At 45.8% G+C, this 15,454-nt stretch overlaps 1 protein-coding gene across 1 annotated transcript in view; it reads right to left on the minus strand.

The window, feature by feature from the left end:
- LOC124553972 (zinc finger protein 345-like) overlaps positions 1-15,454 on the minus strand; it is a 50,757-nt gene that overhangs the window by 29,123 nt on the left and 6,180 nt on the right. The window contains exons 2-3 of the mRNA XM_047127997.1: positions 12,118-12,526; positions 11,705-11,787 (exon numbers count right to left, since the gene is read on the minus strand). Coding sequence (XP_046983953.1) covers positions 11,705-11,787; positions 12,118-12,526 — 492 coding nt within the window. The remainder of the gene's footprint in view (positions 1-11,704; positions 11,788-12,117; positions 12,527-15,454) is intronic.

Below are 15,454 nucleotides of genomic sequence, written 5' to 3' on the forward strand. Positions count from 1 at the left end.
TTCTCTTTGCTTTAATACTGTACACTTGCAATAACATTCAATGTCTCTCTGCACCTATTTTCCCTACTTAGCAGCAAAACGTTATGTTGACTCATTGCTCCATTTTCCAATGACGCGATTTCTCACACTGACTATGTTAGCTCCGTCGCACCACTACTTCAATTCAGTGATTTGTGTGATAGGGCAAAAAGTACCCTCTATCTCTCAGGTGGAAGTGTGGGTACCTAGCATCAACCAGCACAGTTTTTAACATATGGGACAATGGACCAGATGTTTCAGCTGCACTTTGTAATGTGCACTGTCAAGATTTTATAAAAGCAATAACAAACTCAGTACGGTTATGGCTCAGATATGATACACCCTTGTTTTACAAGCACATTGGTGCCAGCAGCAGGATACTGTTCCAAAATGGCGTCTGTTTCTTGCAGGACGGCAAAACTGGTGCGACACCGGTGGGAATACCCAACAATTAGTACCATACTGGCATAATACGTCTCGGAATCTCGACACAAAAAGAAAGTTTGGAAGTGTTAACTGAGGTCACTATTACAGCCGTGTGACTGGAGGGGTTTTTCATTCTAGAAATTGTAATGACTGAAAAGTGTTTCACGTTTCACATAAGTGTACTGTTTCTCCAAGTGCAGAAGCATATGACAGCACAAGACAGAAGTAAAAAGCAAATAACTGCAGCATCCAGCCTACTTGTTTGCTTGTTGAGCCACAAGCACAATTGCACGATATTTCAAAAATAGTTCAATAGCTGATCAGATTACTATGATTATCGCAACCTTTGAAACTATTTATGATGCCCTTCTGAGTGATTCTTACAAGGTCTGATTGAAAGGGTGGGGGAAAAAAAAATGGGTCTCTGGTACACACAATTTTTGGAGGATTCTTCACAAAAGTATGTAGAACACAGAAGCTATTAATAAAATGTTCATACTGAAAAACATCATGTTTCTGTCAACCTAACACCCCTCAACCTTCTATTTTTAATAATTGCACAATTTCTGTATACAGTTCTGTCAAGTACATCATTTTTAGAAGTATTTTAGATTCATAGTATGAAAATTACACAGTTCTTGCTGCTGGAGATTGTGATGCATACCATTAATAATTTCACGTAACATGATTTCCCGATTCCTTAAGTTCATCACCATGCAAAACTAAAATTCAAAACTGAACCTTCAGAACCACCCACCTAAGTGATGTTTTTAGCATGATTTACACTCAAGTAATCTGTTTCTATAAATATTCTGTATTTTGAAGGATACCAGTTAAAGACAATCCAATTTTGGGACGCAGCCTTCAGAAATATGGCACTATAAAAGACTGGGCAATTACAATAACACCACATCCCAAAATTTTCAGTGTTTTTGGGTTTCCCATACACTGCATTTTAGGAGATATAACAAATTTTAATTTCTTTTTCTGATAATTAAAGGGCTGAAAGCTATAATTGCGAGAGTCTCTGTGTTGTGCCTATCTGAGAATCTGCATCACTGCTATATGGTGAGTATCAACTTTTTTCCTCATAATATTGTTACATTCCATCCCGGATTTTCCATTGTTTGAGTACTGAACGGTGTAACGTTGTGTGGCGCATATGAATAATGTGGCATGAAGATAAGGGCAGGCAAGCTTGTGCACGTATTTCAAATCACTATCCACAAAGCAATGCCACCAAGTCAACAAAAACTAATTTATTGACCAGGATGCAATAACGCAAAGAAATAGAATCCTTCTACATCACGCTGCATCTACATGCCTGCCCTGCAATTCACACTTAAGTGCCCGCCACAGGGTTCATCGAATCACTTTCACGCTATTTCTCTACCGTTCCATTCTCTAACAGAACTACGGAAAATCGAATGCTTAAATTGGTAGTTTGAGGTGTAAGGGACCAAACAGCGAGGTCATCAGTCCCTTGTTTCAAATATACTCCATTCTGCTAACTAGACATCTCAGAAAAGTCAGAACAATAAAACGGAAAAAGGGAAAAACGTAAAAGGGCAGTCACAAATGAGGGAAGTTGGCAAGAGAAACGAACCCAACACTATGCTGAAGCAGCATAGGCAAGACCACCTGTGACTTAAAAGGTACAACTGCTATAATGCAGAAAGTACGTATGGGAATAGAAAGACTAACCAAGCCTTAAAAAGAAGGGGTAAAAACAGAGTAAAAGGGGAAGAAAAGAGGATTCCGGTCAGGGAGGTGAATCGGGAATCTCTGAACACTGCCTACAGTGGGAGACACCCAAACACTCACCGCCCTGCCCCAACACCAGAGAGAGATTAAAAACTTTAAAACTGAGAATAAAAACCACTCTCCCGGAGGAAACTGAGAACCAGAGAGACCATCCGGGAATCGTCAGCCAACATCAAAGGTAAAGTGTGGGGGAGTCTGTACTTAACACGCAGAGCCAAAAGAAGGGGGCATTCAACCAAAATGTGGGCCACTGACTGGAAGGCTCCACAACCACATAGCGGGGGTGGCTCATCACGCAAAAGAAAACCATGGGTCAGCCTGGTATGGCCAATGCGGAGACGACACAGTGTAGTCGAGTCCTTTTGGGAGAGGCGAAAGGAAGAACGCCATGGGCCTGGTGTCACCTTAATTGCACGAAGTTTATTAGACAGTGGAGTAGCCTCCCAAAAATTGGCCCATGACTGTGCGAAGTGAGATTTGATGTGAAGCCGTAAATCCGCTGCAGGAGGGGTTACGGAAAACGGGGGGTAAGTAACTGCTCCCCCAGCCAAACGATCAGCGAGCTCATTACCCGGGATACCCACATGGCCAGGGACCCAAAGGAAGTCAATAGAACAAGCAGCACGGTGAATATCAGCGAGATTGTCATGGATGGCAGAGACCAATGGATGGCGCGAAAAACACCGGTCAATAGCAAGAAGGCCACTCATCGAGTCCGTACATAACAGAACGCGATTGTGTTGGGATTGTTTAATAAAGGTAAGGGCCCGGGAAATTGCCATCAATTCCGCAGTAAACACCCCACATGTAGGTGGCAGCAGATGATTTTCCGTTCCAACGGAGGACGTGAAGGCATACCCAACATGATCAGCAGATTTAGAGCCATCAGTGTAAAAAACAACAGCATCCCGAAACTCCCATAAAATTTGGCGGAAAAAGGTACGGAACACCACCGGGGGGATGGAATCTTTCGGTCCGCGGCGGAGATCCATCCGAAGTCGAGGCCGAGGAACTAACCAAGGAGGGGTGGAGGGGAGGGAGCGAGGAAGACAGGACAAAGAAGGAAGCTGAAAATTACGGTAAACAGACGCAAGGTGCAGCCCAACCGGTAAACCCGCCCGAGGGCGGGAGTCGGGTGGGCGACGTCCATGGTCTGGGAACAGGATAGAATAGGAAGGATGAGTGGGAGAAGAACGGATAGTGAGGGCATAAGACACCAGAAGCTGGGACCGCCGAACAGAAAGGGGGGGGATCCCAGCTTCAACCAGGAGACTATCAACAGGGCTAGTAGGGAAGGCACCGGTGGCCAAACGGATACCACAATGGTGGACTGGATCCAGCACGTGCAGTGTGGAAGGAGCAGCTGAACCATAAACTTGACAACCATAGTCCAAACGAGACAGAACTAGAGCACGATAAAGACGGAGGAGGAGGGAACGGTCCGCACCCCAGGAGGAGTGGGCAAGGAAGCAAAGGACGTTGAGTTTACGGAAACATCCTACCTTCAGGAGTCTGATATGGGGCAGCCAAGTGAGCTTGTTGTCGAAAAGAAGACCCAGGAAACGAAACTGTGGGACCACAGGCAATCGTTGTGCGTCGAGATAGAGCTCTGGATCAGGGTGGACCGTAGTACGGCGACAGAAGTGGACCACCCGCGATTTTAAAGGAGAGAATTGAAACCCGTGTGAGTGGGTCCATGCAGAGGCACGCCGTATAGCCACCTGGAGCTGCCGTTCTGCAGATGCCATCGAGGAGGAACTAACCCAAATGCAGAAATCATCCACATACAGGGCAGGAGCGACCAAGGGACCTACAGAGGCCACAAGTCCATCGATAGCAATGAGGAAAAGAAGGACACTCAAGACAGAACCCTGTGGAATGCCCGTCTCGTGGGTCCGTGGAGAACTAAAAGCAGTACCAACTCGAACTCTGAATGACCGATGGATCAGGAACTGGCGGATAAAAATCGGGAGTGGGCCCCGAAGACCCCACTGATGAAGGGTTAGTAAGATGTGATGGCGCCAGGCCGTGTCATAGGCCTTGCGAAGGTCAAAAAACACTGCAACCAAATGGCGGCGCTGGGAAAAAGCCTGCCGAACTGCGGATCCCAAGCGAAGTAAATGATCGATTGGAAATCGTCCCTCTCGAAAGCCACACTGGTAAGGGGACAATAGATCCCGAGATTCGAGGACCCAAGTGAGCCGACGGGCTACCATCCGTTCGAGTAACTTACAAACTACAAACAACATTGGTCAAACTAATTGGCCGATAGCTGTCAACAGATAGGGGGTTCTTACCAGGCTTAAGGACAGGAACCACAATGCTATCCCTCCACTGAGAAGGGAAGTAACCCTGGAGCCAGATACGGTTAAACACCCGAAGAAGATGTTGCCGTTGTGGAGCACTGAGATGTTGAAGCAGTTGGTTATGAATGGAATCTGGGCCAGGGGCCGTATCATGAGAAGAAGATAGAGCAGAAAGAAATTCCCATTCAGTAAAAGGTTCGTTGTAAGATTCTGGCTCACAAGTAGTGAAACATAAGGTGAGAGCTTCAGCCTGCTGTTTTTGATGAAGGAAAGCAGCTGGATCGGAGGCTGATGTTGATGCCACTGCAAAATGGGTCGCAAGATGTTCTGCGAGAACTAATGGGTCCGTACAAATGCCATCTGGGAGGTGAAGGCCTGGGAGGGTGGACTGCCGATGGCAACCTTGGAGAGAGCGAAGTGTAGCCCATACCCGTGACAGAGGGACAGTGGAACCAAGGGAAGAAACGAATCGTTCCCAACATATCCGCTTGCTCTGTTTGATTAAATAACGGGCTTTAGCGCGAAGGCGTTTAAAGGTAGTAAGGCTGGCTACGGATGGGTGCCTCTTGAAGTGTTGCAAAGCTCGACGGCGATCACGGATGGCAATGGCAATGGCCGTACTCCACCACGGGACTTGCCAGTGACGAAATGGTCCAGATGAGCGTGGGACAGCAAGGTTAGCAGTGCGAACAATCACGTCAGACACGTCACGTAGGACGTCATCAATACAACCCGACAAAGAGGGAGAAAACTCGACCTGTGCAGTGTATAGAGGCCAATCGGCGTGGTGGAAAGACCAACGAGGTAACCTGTCCATCGGGGAGCGGGAAGGGAGCGTGATGATCAACGGGAAATGGTCACTATCACAAAGGTCGTCGTGTGGCGACCAGTTTAATGAAGGGAGGAGAGAGGGAGAAGAAAGAGAAAGATCAATGGCAGAAAAGGTACCATGACCGGCACTGAAATGAGTAGGGGAGCCATCATTAAGAAGGCACAGGTCGTGGTCTGCAATAAATTGGTCTATAAGAAGACCTCGTCGAGATGGAAGAGCACTGCCCCACAAAGGATGATGAGCATTAAAATCCCCAAGGAGGAGGAAGGGAGGAGGAAGTTGCTGAAGAAGGGTGGTTAAGGCAGCAGGTGTAAGTGTCCTGTCAGGAGGGAGATAAAGATTGCAAACTGTGACTGCAGAGTCTAAGTGGACCCTAACAGCAACCGCTTCCAATGTAGTTTGGAGAGGAATCCACGTGCTAGCAATGTCTGTACGGACCAACGTACAAACGCCACCAGAAGCCCGCAAGGGTCCGACCCGATTTCGACAGAAAACACGGAACCCACGGAGGGTCGGTGAGTGAGCATCAGTAAAATGAGATTCCTGGAGAACCACACAAGCTGCAGAGTAGGACAAAAGAAGGGATTTCAATTCCGGAAGGTGACGATAGTAGCCATTACAATTCCATTGGAGAACCACAGAACGATGGGTTAAATGAGGGCGGAACACGCTAAATCCAGTCATACCGCCGGGTCCCCGCCCGTCACCGACAAGGAGGGGGCGACATCCATGAACGACAGGTCAGAATCCGGTTGTGAAGTCGGGGAAGGGACCTCCGGTGACACCAGAGGCTCTTTGTCCCGGGACTTATGTTTCTTCTTCTTTTCAGGCTGAGATCGAGGAGGGCTGTGTGGCATAAAGGAGCCAGCTGCAGCAATATCAGGAACAGAAAGAGACCGGGTGACGTGCGGGCCCACAGCCCGCGGCTCTCGCGGTCGCCGCGCGGCAGCAGACCTTTGACCTGGAAGGTGCCGGGAAGGGGCATCTCGGGAGAGGCGCCCTTGACCGGCAGACGCCGAAGGAGTGGGACACTTCTCCGGCTGGGGAGGGGGAGCAGCGCCCAGAGGAGAAGGTGTGGGAGCCGCAGGGGAGGGGGGGAGGAGAGGGGTCCGGGATGGGGGTAAGGAAGGGGGAGGAAGGGGTAAAGATGTAACCAAGGCGTAACTAGATGTCATGGACACAGGGTGTAGTCGTGCATATTTCTTACGGGCCTCTGTGTAGCTTAAACGATCGAGGGACTTATACTCTTGTATCTTTTTTTCTTTCTTATATACTGGGCAATCTGGTGAACGTGGAGAATGACTACCATGACAATTTACACATACAGGAGGGGGAAGACAGGGACTCCCCTCATGGAGTGGACGTCCACAGTCACCACAGAGAGGGTCCTGAGAACAGCGAGAAGACATGTGGCCAAAACGCAAGCACTTAAAACACCTCATAGGAGGTGGGATGTACGGCTTCACATCACAACGATAGACCATAATCTTAACTTTCTCAGGAAGGGTATCCCCTTCAAAGGCCAGGATAAAGGCACCAGTATCAATACGATTATCTTTAGGACCCTTCTGAACACGCCGAACAAAGTGAACACCCCGCCGTCCGAGATTGTCCCGAAGTTCCTCATCAGTTTGAAGGATGAGGTCCCTGTGAAAAATCACACCTTGTACCATATTTAGAGACTGGTGAGGGGTAATGGACACAGGAATTGTGCCAAGATGGGTACAGGCACGAAGGGCCGCAGATTGGGCAGCTGAAGCGGTTTTTATCAGCAACGAACCCGACCGCATCTTGCTCAGGGAGTCCACTTCGCCAAACTTGTCTTCAATGTGTTCCACAAAGAATAAAGGTTTGACACTGGTGAAAGTATCTCCATCAGTCCTGGTGCAAACTAGATAACGGGGGAAAGGTTTTGCCCCTAGACGACGGGCCTGACCCTCTTCCCAGGGGGTAGCCATGGAAGGGAAGGCCGAAGGGGCAAGAGAAGCAGCACTTGAGGAATCAGTACCACGCAGAGAGACGGCCGCAGAAGAACGGCCAGAGTTTTGGACCCGTATGCGTTTCATCTGCATAGCGTCCGCCCTGATACCACCCACTCCGATCAGGGGCTCTCCTCACGGGCGCCACCCAGCCACAGCAAGGGCCATCTGGCACGGCGGCCATTGCCGGGAGTTCCGATGCTCCAGGATGACGAGCAACCACTCCAAGGCATGCATGAGGTGGTCACAGCTCAGGTATCAGAAGTGTGATCCCTTTGTGTTCAGGGGGCTCAACCAAAAGGGTGCATAGCGACCCCACCACACGGGCTGGCTACCGTGCTGGCTATGCACCCTAGCATCACACAACGACGTGGAAGAAAAGGTGGAATGTACTAGGAGGGCGCACGTCGGAGACACTAGGTAAGGTGCTCATCCCCAAATGGCTCACACTAAGGAGGAGAAATTTTGTAATGGAGGTCAAACCCCAGAGGGGGACCAAGGAATGCCAAAAGGAGGAGACGATTACGCAACAAAGCCGGAGTGTAAAACCAACAGAACCAAGAGGATAGCAGGGCCAACATAAGCAAGGACACCAATAGAGGGAGAGGAGAGGGCGAGGGGAAAGGGGCATGGAGGGGAAAGGAGGGGAAGGGAAAGGAAATGCAGCCCGGGAGAGAAAGAAGGCTGCAATGGCTCGGGGCCCCGTGCTCGCCATGCACGTATCCACAAAAGAGTTGTGGACCCCCTGGGGGGAATGCTTAAATTAAGAGATAATGGAGCTCATACAGAAAAATTAATCATGTCTCCCTACGTAGGTAGGTGTCAATAAAATTTTTTCGTATTTGGGAGAGACAGGTGGTGACCGAAATTTTGTAAAAAGATCTCGCCACAATGAAAAACATCTTTGTTTTCACGATTGTCATTGCTATGACAAATGAGCAGGGGTGGCCCTCTTTCACCCCTATTTCAAGATAACACAAAACGAGCTGCCCTTCTTTGACCTTTTGCGAATCTTCTGTCAATCTTAGCCGGTAAGCAGCCACTTTTTGTATCGTGCTGGTATCTTGTCAAAATTAGCTAGTACTTGGTTTCATCTTCCGATGACTTCGTTTATACATTTTAGCCAGTGAGATTATGACACGCACAGTGGAAGGACATCCTCTAGGGTAAGCATAACAGCCACTGTCACATTTGTAGGTCTCGAAACTGTGTCCTTTTGAGAGAGCCTTCAGCTGGGTACGAGGAAACTCAGCCGGAGCCATGTCTGAACTGTAGGGAGGTAGAGGCAGCGTTGCCACGCCTCTTTTACCAGACAATCACTCAACAAGAAGGCAGTGTGGCTGGATCCACTGTTGATGAAGTTTCCATACCTTCTTTTTCAAATGCTCAGTTACAATCCCTCAGACACGCATTAATCCCTCAGACATGGATTGGCTGTACGTCTTTAGCTCAGACTATGCAAACACACATTCTATAGTCTGGGCTCAAAAATTCTTCCCATTTCGGCATTGAAGGGTGTGAGCAAATTTCATCAATGTCAAAAGAGTAGGTGTTCCAGGGGCAAACATTTTTTTCAATTCGGAGTTGTAGGACATTAGCTGCCAAATGTCTACTCAATCACTGGGAAAGCTTTTGCGGTGGACTGCCCAGGTTACGTCCAGATTTTTTTGTGTATCACTGTTCAAGTGAATATTGCAACACGGGTGGAATCAGCTGCCAAATGAGATTCGTGAAGGGCAGGAATGGCCAACAACTCTGTACAAATGCAGATAGTTCTGCAGACTTGCATCATTCCATTTGCCATGTAACCGTGAATACCATCAATCACCGAATTTCATAGCCGAAAAAGCCTTTCACACACATTTTGATTGAAATACTGGTATAACATGAGCAACCTCATCATGGAGATGTTGAAACACTTCCTGAGGACAGCTTCATAGAACTCCTGGATAGTTTTGACATGAAAGAATTTGATCTGAAGTTTAATTTCCATTTAAAAGACAATCACTTTCATCTGCACATGCTAAGAGTTGCTTTCGACTGAAACAGCAGTCTGTCAAACACAGCTCAAAAACGTGAGAGTGGCAGTGTTCTGAAAATGTTTAGGAAACCATTCCTGTAATTCTTACAATGCGACAATGAATTCCTCAAAATTTTCATTTTTCTTACCGCCGACGAGCTCAAGGAAGTGGACGGTGTTCCTCGGCAGGCTTCACCCCTAGCAAAGTACTACAGAGGGTAGTGTGCAGTCATATCCATTTACAATGCGAGATACGCAATGCATTCCGGGTGTTGTCGATTTCATTCCTGGTTTCCTTTTTCCTTGATAAATTTAAGAATAGTGTGTTTTAAATAAAAAAAATACTTCCAGAAGTGTCACTCGAATTAACCAACATACTTCACGTATTACTGCAAAGTCTCAAAACTCTTCATTCAATTCCATCAAACATTGTTGAAATTTATGGTGAAATAATGCATGCTACTTGAGAAAATTTACTATTTGTACCACCAGTTCCATCATCCACTCGTTGCCTGCAAACGTAGGACAAAGTATTTATCACCGTACAGATCACTGACTCCCTCACAAACGGTTTGTCGACAGTTGCAGCCGTGTGCTCTTTCTCCATCACATAACTCTTTAAATTCTTTATGCACAGCATAGTAAATATTGTAGTACAATAGTACCTGTCAATTGTGCATCTGCAGAGTAGGTACTGAGAATTCTCGTATTCTCTCAAAAAAAAAAAAAAAAAAAACAACTATGATAATCATTCATTGTTAAAGGCTCGTGATGACAGATTCCTCGAATGCCTCTTTGTATGCAAACAGCCGATGGACCTTCAAGCTTCCTTTAAATTGTATGCAAATAGCAGAACAGCAATGACCTGCAATTGTGACAAAACAAAGAAAGTTGTGCCAACCCAAAAAATGCCAAACCAAAATCCAGAAGGAACAGTGCTGCTTAGCACTACCAAGTGAAACGTCGCACTGTACACAGTAGTTGCGAGAAAGAAAGAGCAACGCCGAGACGTAGCCTGGACCGCACCGCGTGCAGCACATTGTGTACCGTGCAGTTTTACGTGCCGCGGCCAACCCTGATGTGGGGACACACCTAAACACTCCGCGAGCTGAGGAAATTGTGGTCAGTCACACTGGGGAGCTAACGACTCGCACCGACTAGCCTAGTCGTGTACACCGCGGTGTGCCCCGTATGTGAGCAGAACAGAACCGGCGACATTGTTCTCCAGACAGACCTTGTAGTGCCTGGCATCATCACTGTGTGCATGTTGAGTGAATCAACAGTTCGGATGAAGTTATTACTCAATTTAAGTATTTCCAATCAACATCAAAACTGTAAATGATCCAATATCCTAATGTACCACAAATGCTGCTATTCTGCACTTTTCAGTTCACAGTGTTAATTGTCCAAGATGCAGGATTTGGTAATAAACACTACTGTTTTAATACTGTCTTTGTGTATTTTATTTTCCAGAATGGCTTGCCCTCACCAGAGGTAAAAAGACTTCATACCAATTGTGGTTATTGTCGTATCACTGCACTAGGGATTTTTCTACTGCTCTTCACGACATCAACTCGACAAAGATTTGCTGCTATCCTTAGACTTGCACGACCTTTTTCTCTGATGCCTCCTGAGGGATCTAGCTTTATCGAAGGATTTCCCACAATCGACGCACTCGTACGCCTTCTTCTTCGCAACATCGACTCTAACGAAAGAGTTGCCACACGACGCCGTCTTTTGATGCCTCTGAAGATTATCGCGTCGCTTGTACGTGTTTCCACAACCGACACATGCGTACAACTTTTTTTTCACATGAATGACTCCGTGTTTTCTGAAGGCAGTAATGCGGCAGAAAATTTCCCCACAATAGCTACATTCGTACGGAGTCGTAAGCTCGAAGGGTCGTACGAAAGATTTGCCACAATTAATACACTGGTGAGACCTCCCTTCTGTTCGCATTACTACGAGTTGCTTTAGGAGATCATCAAATTCGAAAGATTTGTTGCAGTCGTCGCACCTCGGTAGCATTTCCGCAGCACTGAGTTGCCGATGTTTCCGAAGACCAGCAGCGCGAGAGAAAGTCTCGCCACAATTGCCACACACGTGCGGCCTCTCCCCCGTGTGGATTCTCTTGTGTTCCCTTAGCGTAACAGCCCTAATAAAAGTTGCGCTGCACACGTTGCACTCATACGGCCTGTCAACAGAATGCTGCCTTCTGTGTTCCACAAGACTGTAAGGTCGCATGAAAGAAACACCGCAATCGTCGCACTCGTACGGCTTCTCTCCGATGTGAATTCTAGTATGATGTAAGAGGTAACCACGTAATTTGAAAGTTTTACCACAGTCCCCACACCTATACGGTCTCACTTCACTATGTACTAGCCTGTGTTTCAGAAGAGTGTCACTTCGCTTGAAAGATCTGCCACATTCGTTGCACGTGAACTGTGTGGATTTAGAATGTGTTCCTCTGTGTTTCTGAAGATAGCGAGCTTGTGTGAAATGCTTACCACAATCGACGCAGTGAAACTGTTTCTTCTGTGTATGAAGTAATTCGTGCCGTTTGAGGCACGAAGGGTCGGAAAGAATTTTGTGGCAGTAGGAACATACAGACGGCCGTTGCCGTTTCCGTTTCCGAGCTGACGAATTTTGATCCGGTTCAAAAGCAGATTGGGGTGATTTTCCACAGTCGCCGTTACGGTGCTTTTGTTTCGATTTTTCTGTCTGTGTATTATGTTCAGTACAGGTGGAGGGTTGTCGTGCTCTGTTACAAACCTTTTCCTCGCTGCCATCCACAGTAGGGGCGAGTGAGTTGCCCGGTGCAATTCGACGTATGCCGGATAGCCTCCGATCTCGCTTCAGGTGCAAGCGTAGGCTGCCTCCCGTGCGAAACACGTCTCCGCAGAGTCTACAGACGTACGGTGGAGGTCGCACGCCACTGATGTGGACAAAGACGTGTCTTACAAGTCTATACTTTGACGAGAAAGTCGCGCTGCACGAACCGCAAGTGTAGCTGCCACAAGCAGAGTCTTCACCACCGCCACTCTGGTTAACATCCGGCACTTGTAATGGGCCACTACCATTCACAAAATGTCTATCCTCTGGTGTAGCACACTTCTGAGCTGGATGAGCGACAGCCTCACCACACACATCACTGCGTTTTTTTAGGACATTCCACATGGACCTGGAACACAGTGAGAAAGTAAATCCAACACTAATCTACATTAATACAGGATAGTCCGGGCAGGATGTGAATAGTTCAGGAGTAAAAGAGGCCAGTCACTAAATGGCAGAGACATTGAGTAGGCGACAGGTACACACAAAAGACAGTGAAAACTTTTAGAAGAAATCACTCCACACACACACACACACACACACACACACACACACACACACACAAACCTTTCTTTTCTGTGTGAGCCTGTCGATGACTAAATACTTCTGTTATTCGGCAAGTAGTCTCTTTTGTGCTACACTATCTACTATCTACTTTAGGGATTGAAATTTATTGCAAAGAAGAGTGACACGATAATGACAAGGAACACAGATACACATGTGAGACGACAAGTGCTAAAGAAAATGAAAGTTTACCTGATGAGCGTAATAAAAGAAAAGAGAGAGTAAGCGAAGCAAAGAAATTCCTCTAGATTGGATGAAGCCCAATACAGAACAAGGAATGGGGCTGGGAGACAAAAGTTCAAAGAAGGTCAGGGCTTACAAAAATGAAAAGAGGAAGGAATGAAGCAGAGGAGACCACAGAGCAGACAAGATTAAGACGGTATGGGCACTTTGAGAATGGGAATTGGCAGCGTACTGAGGCAGGCCCACGAAGTGATAGCAGGAGGCAGTCGGCCTAGAGGAACAACGAGGGACAGAAGGATCACTGGGCGTGAAGGAGTGTGTGAAGAAGAGAGGAGAAAACTGGGGCAAAGTGGAGAAGGGAACATTGTGTAAGAGCAGAAAAGATGTAAAGGTCAACAGAACCAGCTGCAAAAGACCATAACTGGCCTACACAATGTTAAAAAAAAGGTTGCTTTGCACATTCAGAATTACACTGAAGCTTAATGCACACAATAATACACATATGAAAAACACTGAAATATTTTTTTAGTGTTTAATAGCATGATAACAACTATACACTTAGAAAAAGGCACATGTTACTTAGTGTACAGGCAGGTGCAGATTCATTGTCAGGGGTCACACTTTGTTACAGCCCCCACACTCAGGGTTTATCCTGTCCACTAGAGGTCTTTTTCCCCAATTTGGAAAATCTATCTTATTTTTTAAACTTTGTGTCCCGATGCACTTCACAACACTACAGTCGTCGAGGTAACCTAATGGAACGAACTCTCGTGTGCCATCTGGCTGAATCGTGTAAACTTTCTTCTGTGTGTTACTGTGTTTTAAATGTTGCAGACTTTATTCTCTGAGGTATGATTTGGGGACCAGCTCACCATTTGCTTGAACGAGAGTGGGGAAGTGTCTAGAAACTGCAACTGAGCTAGCTGGTGCAGCAGCCCGCAGCTGCTATTCTGCTGGATGGATTGGAACTGAGTCTGGCATACCTCCCTGTCTCACTACCTAGCACACTGTATCTTATGCTACACGCGGAGGTCAGATGCCTATAATGATTATGACAATGATAAGAATAATAATGTGGATTGTAAGTCTGCCTCTTCCTGAACTAGTTTCAGTGACAATATCGCCAACATCAGAATCACCATTGTCATAAACATTACAAAACATCATTACATGTGTACTGTTTCATTACGAATGTTGTATTGTGTGAATAGTTTTACAATACCTTATTTCCTTTAAGTCTATGTCAGTTGCCATTATTTCTGGCATATCTTCCCTGTTTTGTCACCATTTCTTTGGCACAAAGAAAATTATCTGCAACTGTATTAGCGGCTGTTACTAACAAATATGAAAAAGTGAACTTAAGTATGTCAGCATTATAGTACTGGGATCGTTGTAGTGTTGTTGACATAGTTTTGGTGTGAATAGGGTATTATGTAATTTTTCTTATTATGTAATTTGTCATATACTCATGTTCAATTGCTATTAAACACAGAAAGACAACTTTTACACCGTGGTCATAATTCAAAACATTATGCCATCTTGCTGTTTGCATGTACCAAGCTGTAAAAGTTATGATTTTCTGCGTTAAAAAGCAGCTGCAAGACAACCGACAGTCATGAGTAAATGACAAATTAGGTAACAACCTAGTGCACACCAAAATTATATGCACAATGCTACCACAATTCCCAGTAGTACAATGTTGATGTAAGTGAATTCACTTTCTCATTTTTGTTAGCAACAGTCACACATACAGTGCACGTGATATGCTGCAAGCAAAAAAAATGGCAAACACATCCATAAAAGTTCCGTAAGTAATGACAGCACATATAGACTCCATGCTGTCATTTCAAGTAAATAAGGTATTATAAAACTGTTCACACAATACAATAGTTGGAACCAAACAGTTCACACGTAATAATGTTTTGAAATGTTTATCACCATGCTAATTTTGCGTGTTTCCGAATAAAGAAAAAACTGACTGATGATGGGGATATTGTTACTGAAACCAGTTTGTGAAGAAAATAAATAACACAAAAGTGTTTTGCAGCAAGGTGGATCCACAATCCCCATTGTTTTTATGCAAACATGCACAAACGGAAGTGTTTCAATTGCCTTTTTGGTGATTTTGAGAAACACACAATCTTAATAGGATTCATCCAAAATTTTGACAAATACGTATCTCATGCAATTTATTTAAGAAGTCTAACTCTCTCTCTCTCTCTCTCTCTCTCTCTCTCTCTCTCTCTCTCTCTCTCTCTCACACACACACACACACACACACACACACATAGTTAGTCACTTGCTTGCTTGCACACTTCTGTATATGCAGGGTAATCTCAAGAAATGCTGTACAGATTTTTCAGTAATAGATACACTAACGCACAAGGAAGGTTGTTGAATATAATTTATAAATATTTCATACAAATTGTCTGAACTATGATGAATTAAGTTTCAGTTGTGGAAACAACACCACTGTCATATAGTGAACAGCTGCCACAGCTTGAGAGACCAGTGAGCTACATCTCTCCTC

The sequence above is a fragment of the Schistocerca americana genome, chromosome 11, assembly GCF_021461395.2.
Source record: "Schistocerca americana isolate TAMUIC-IGC-003095 chromosome 11, iqSchAmer2.1, whole genome shotgun sequence".
Taxonomy (NCBI): Eukaryota; Metazoa; Arthropoda; class Insecta; order Orthoptera; family Acrididae; genus Schistocerca; species Schistocerca americana.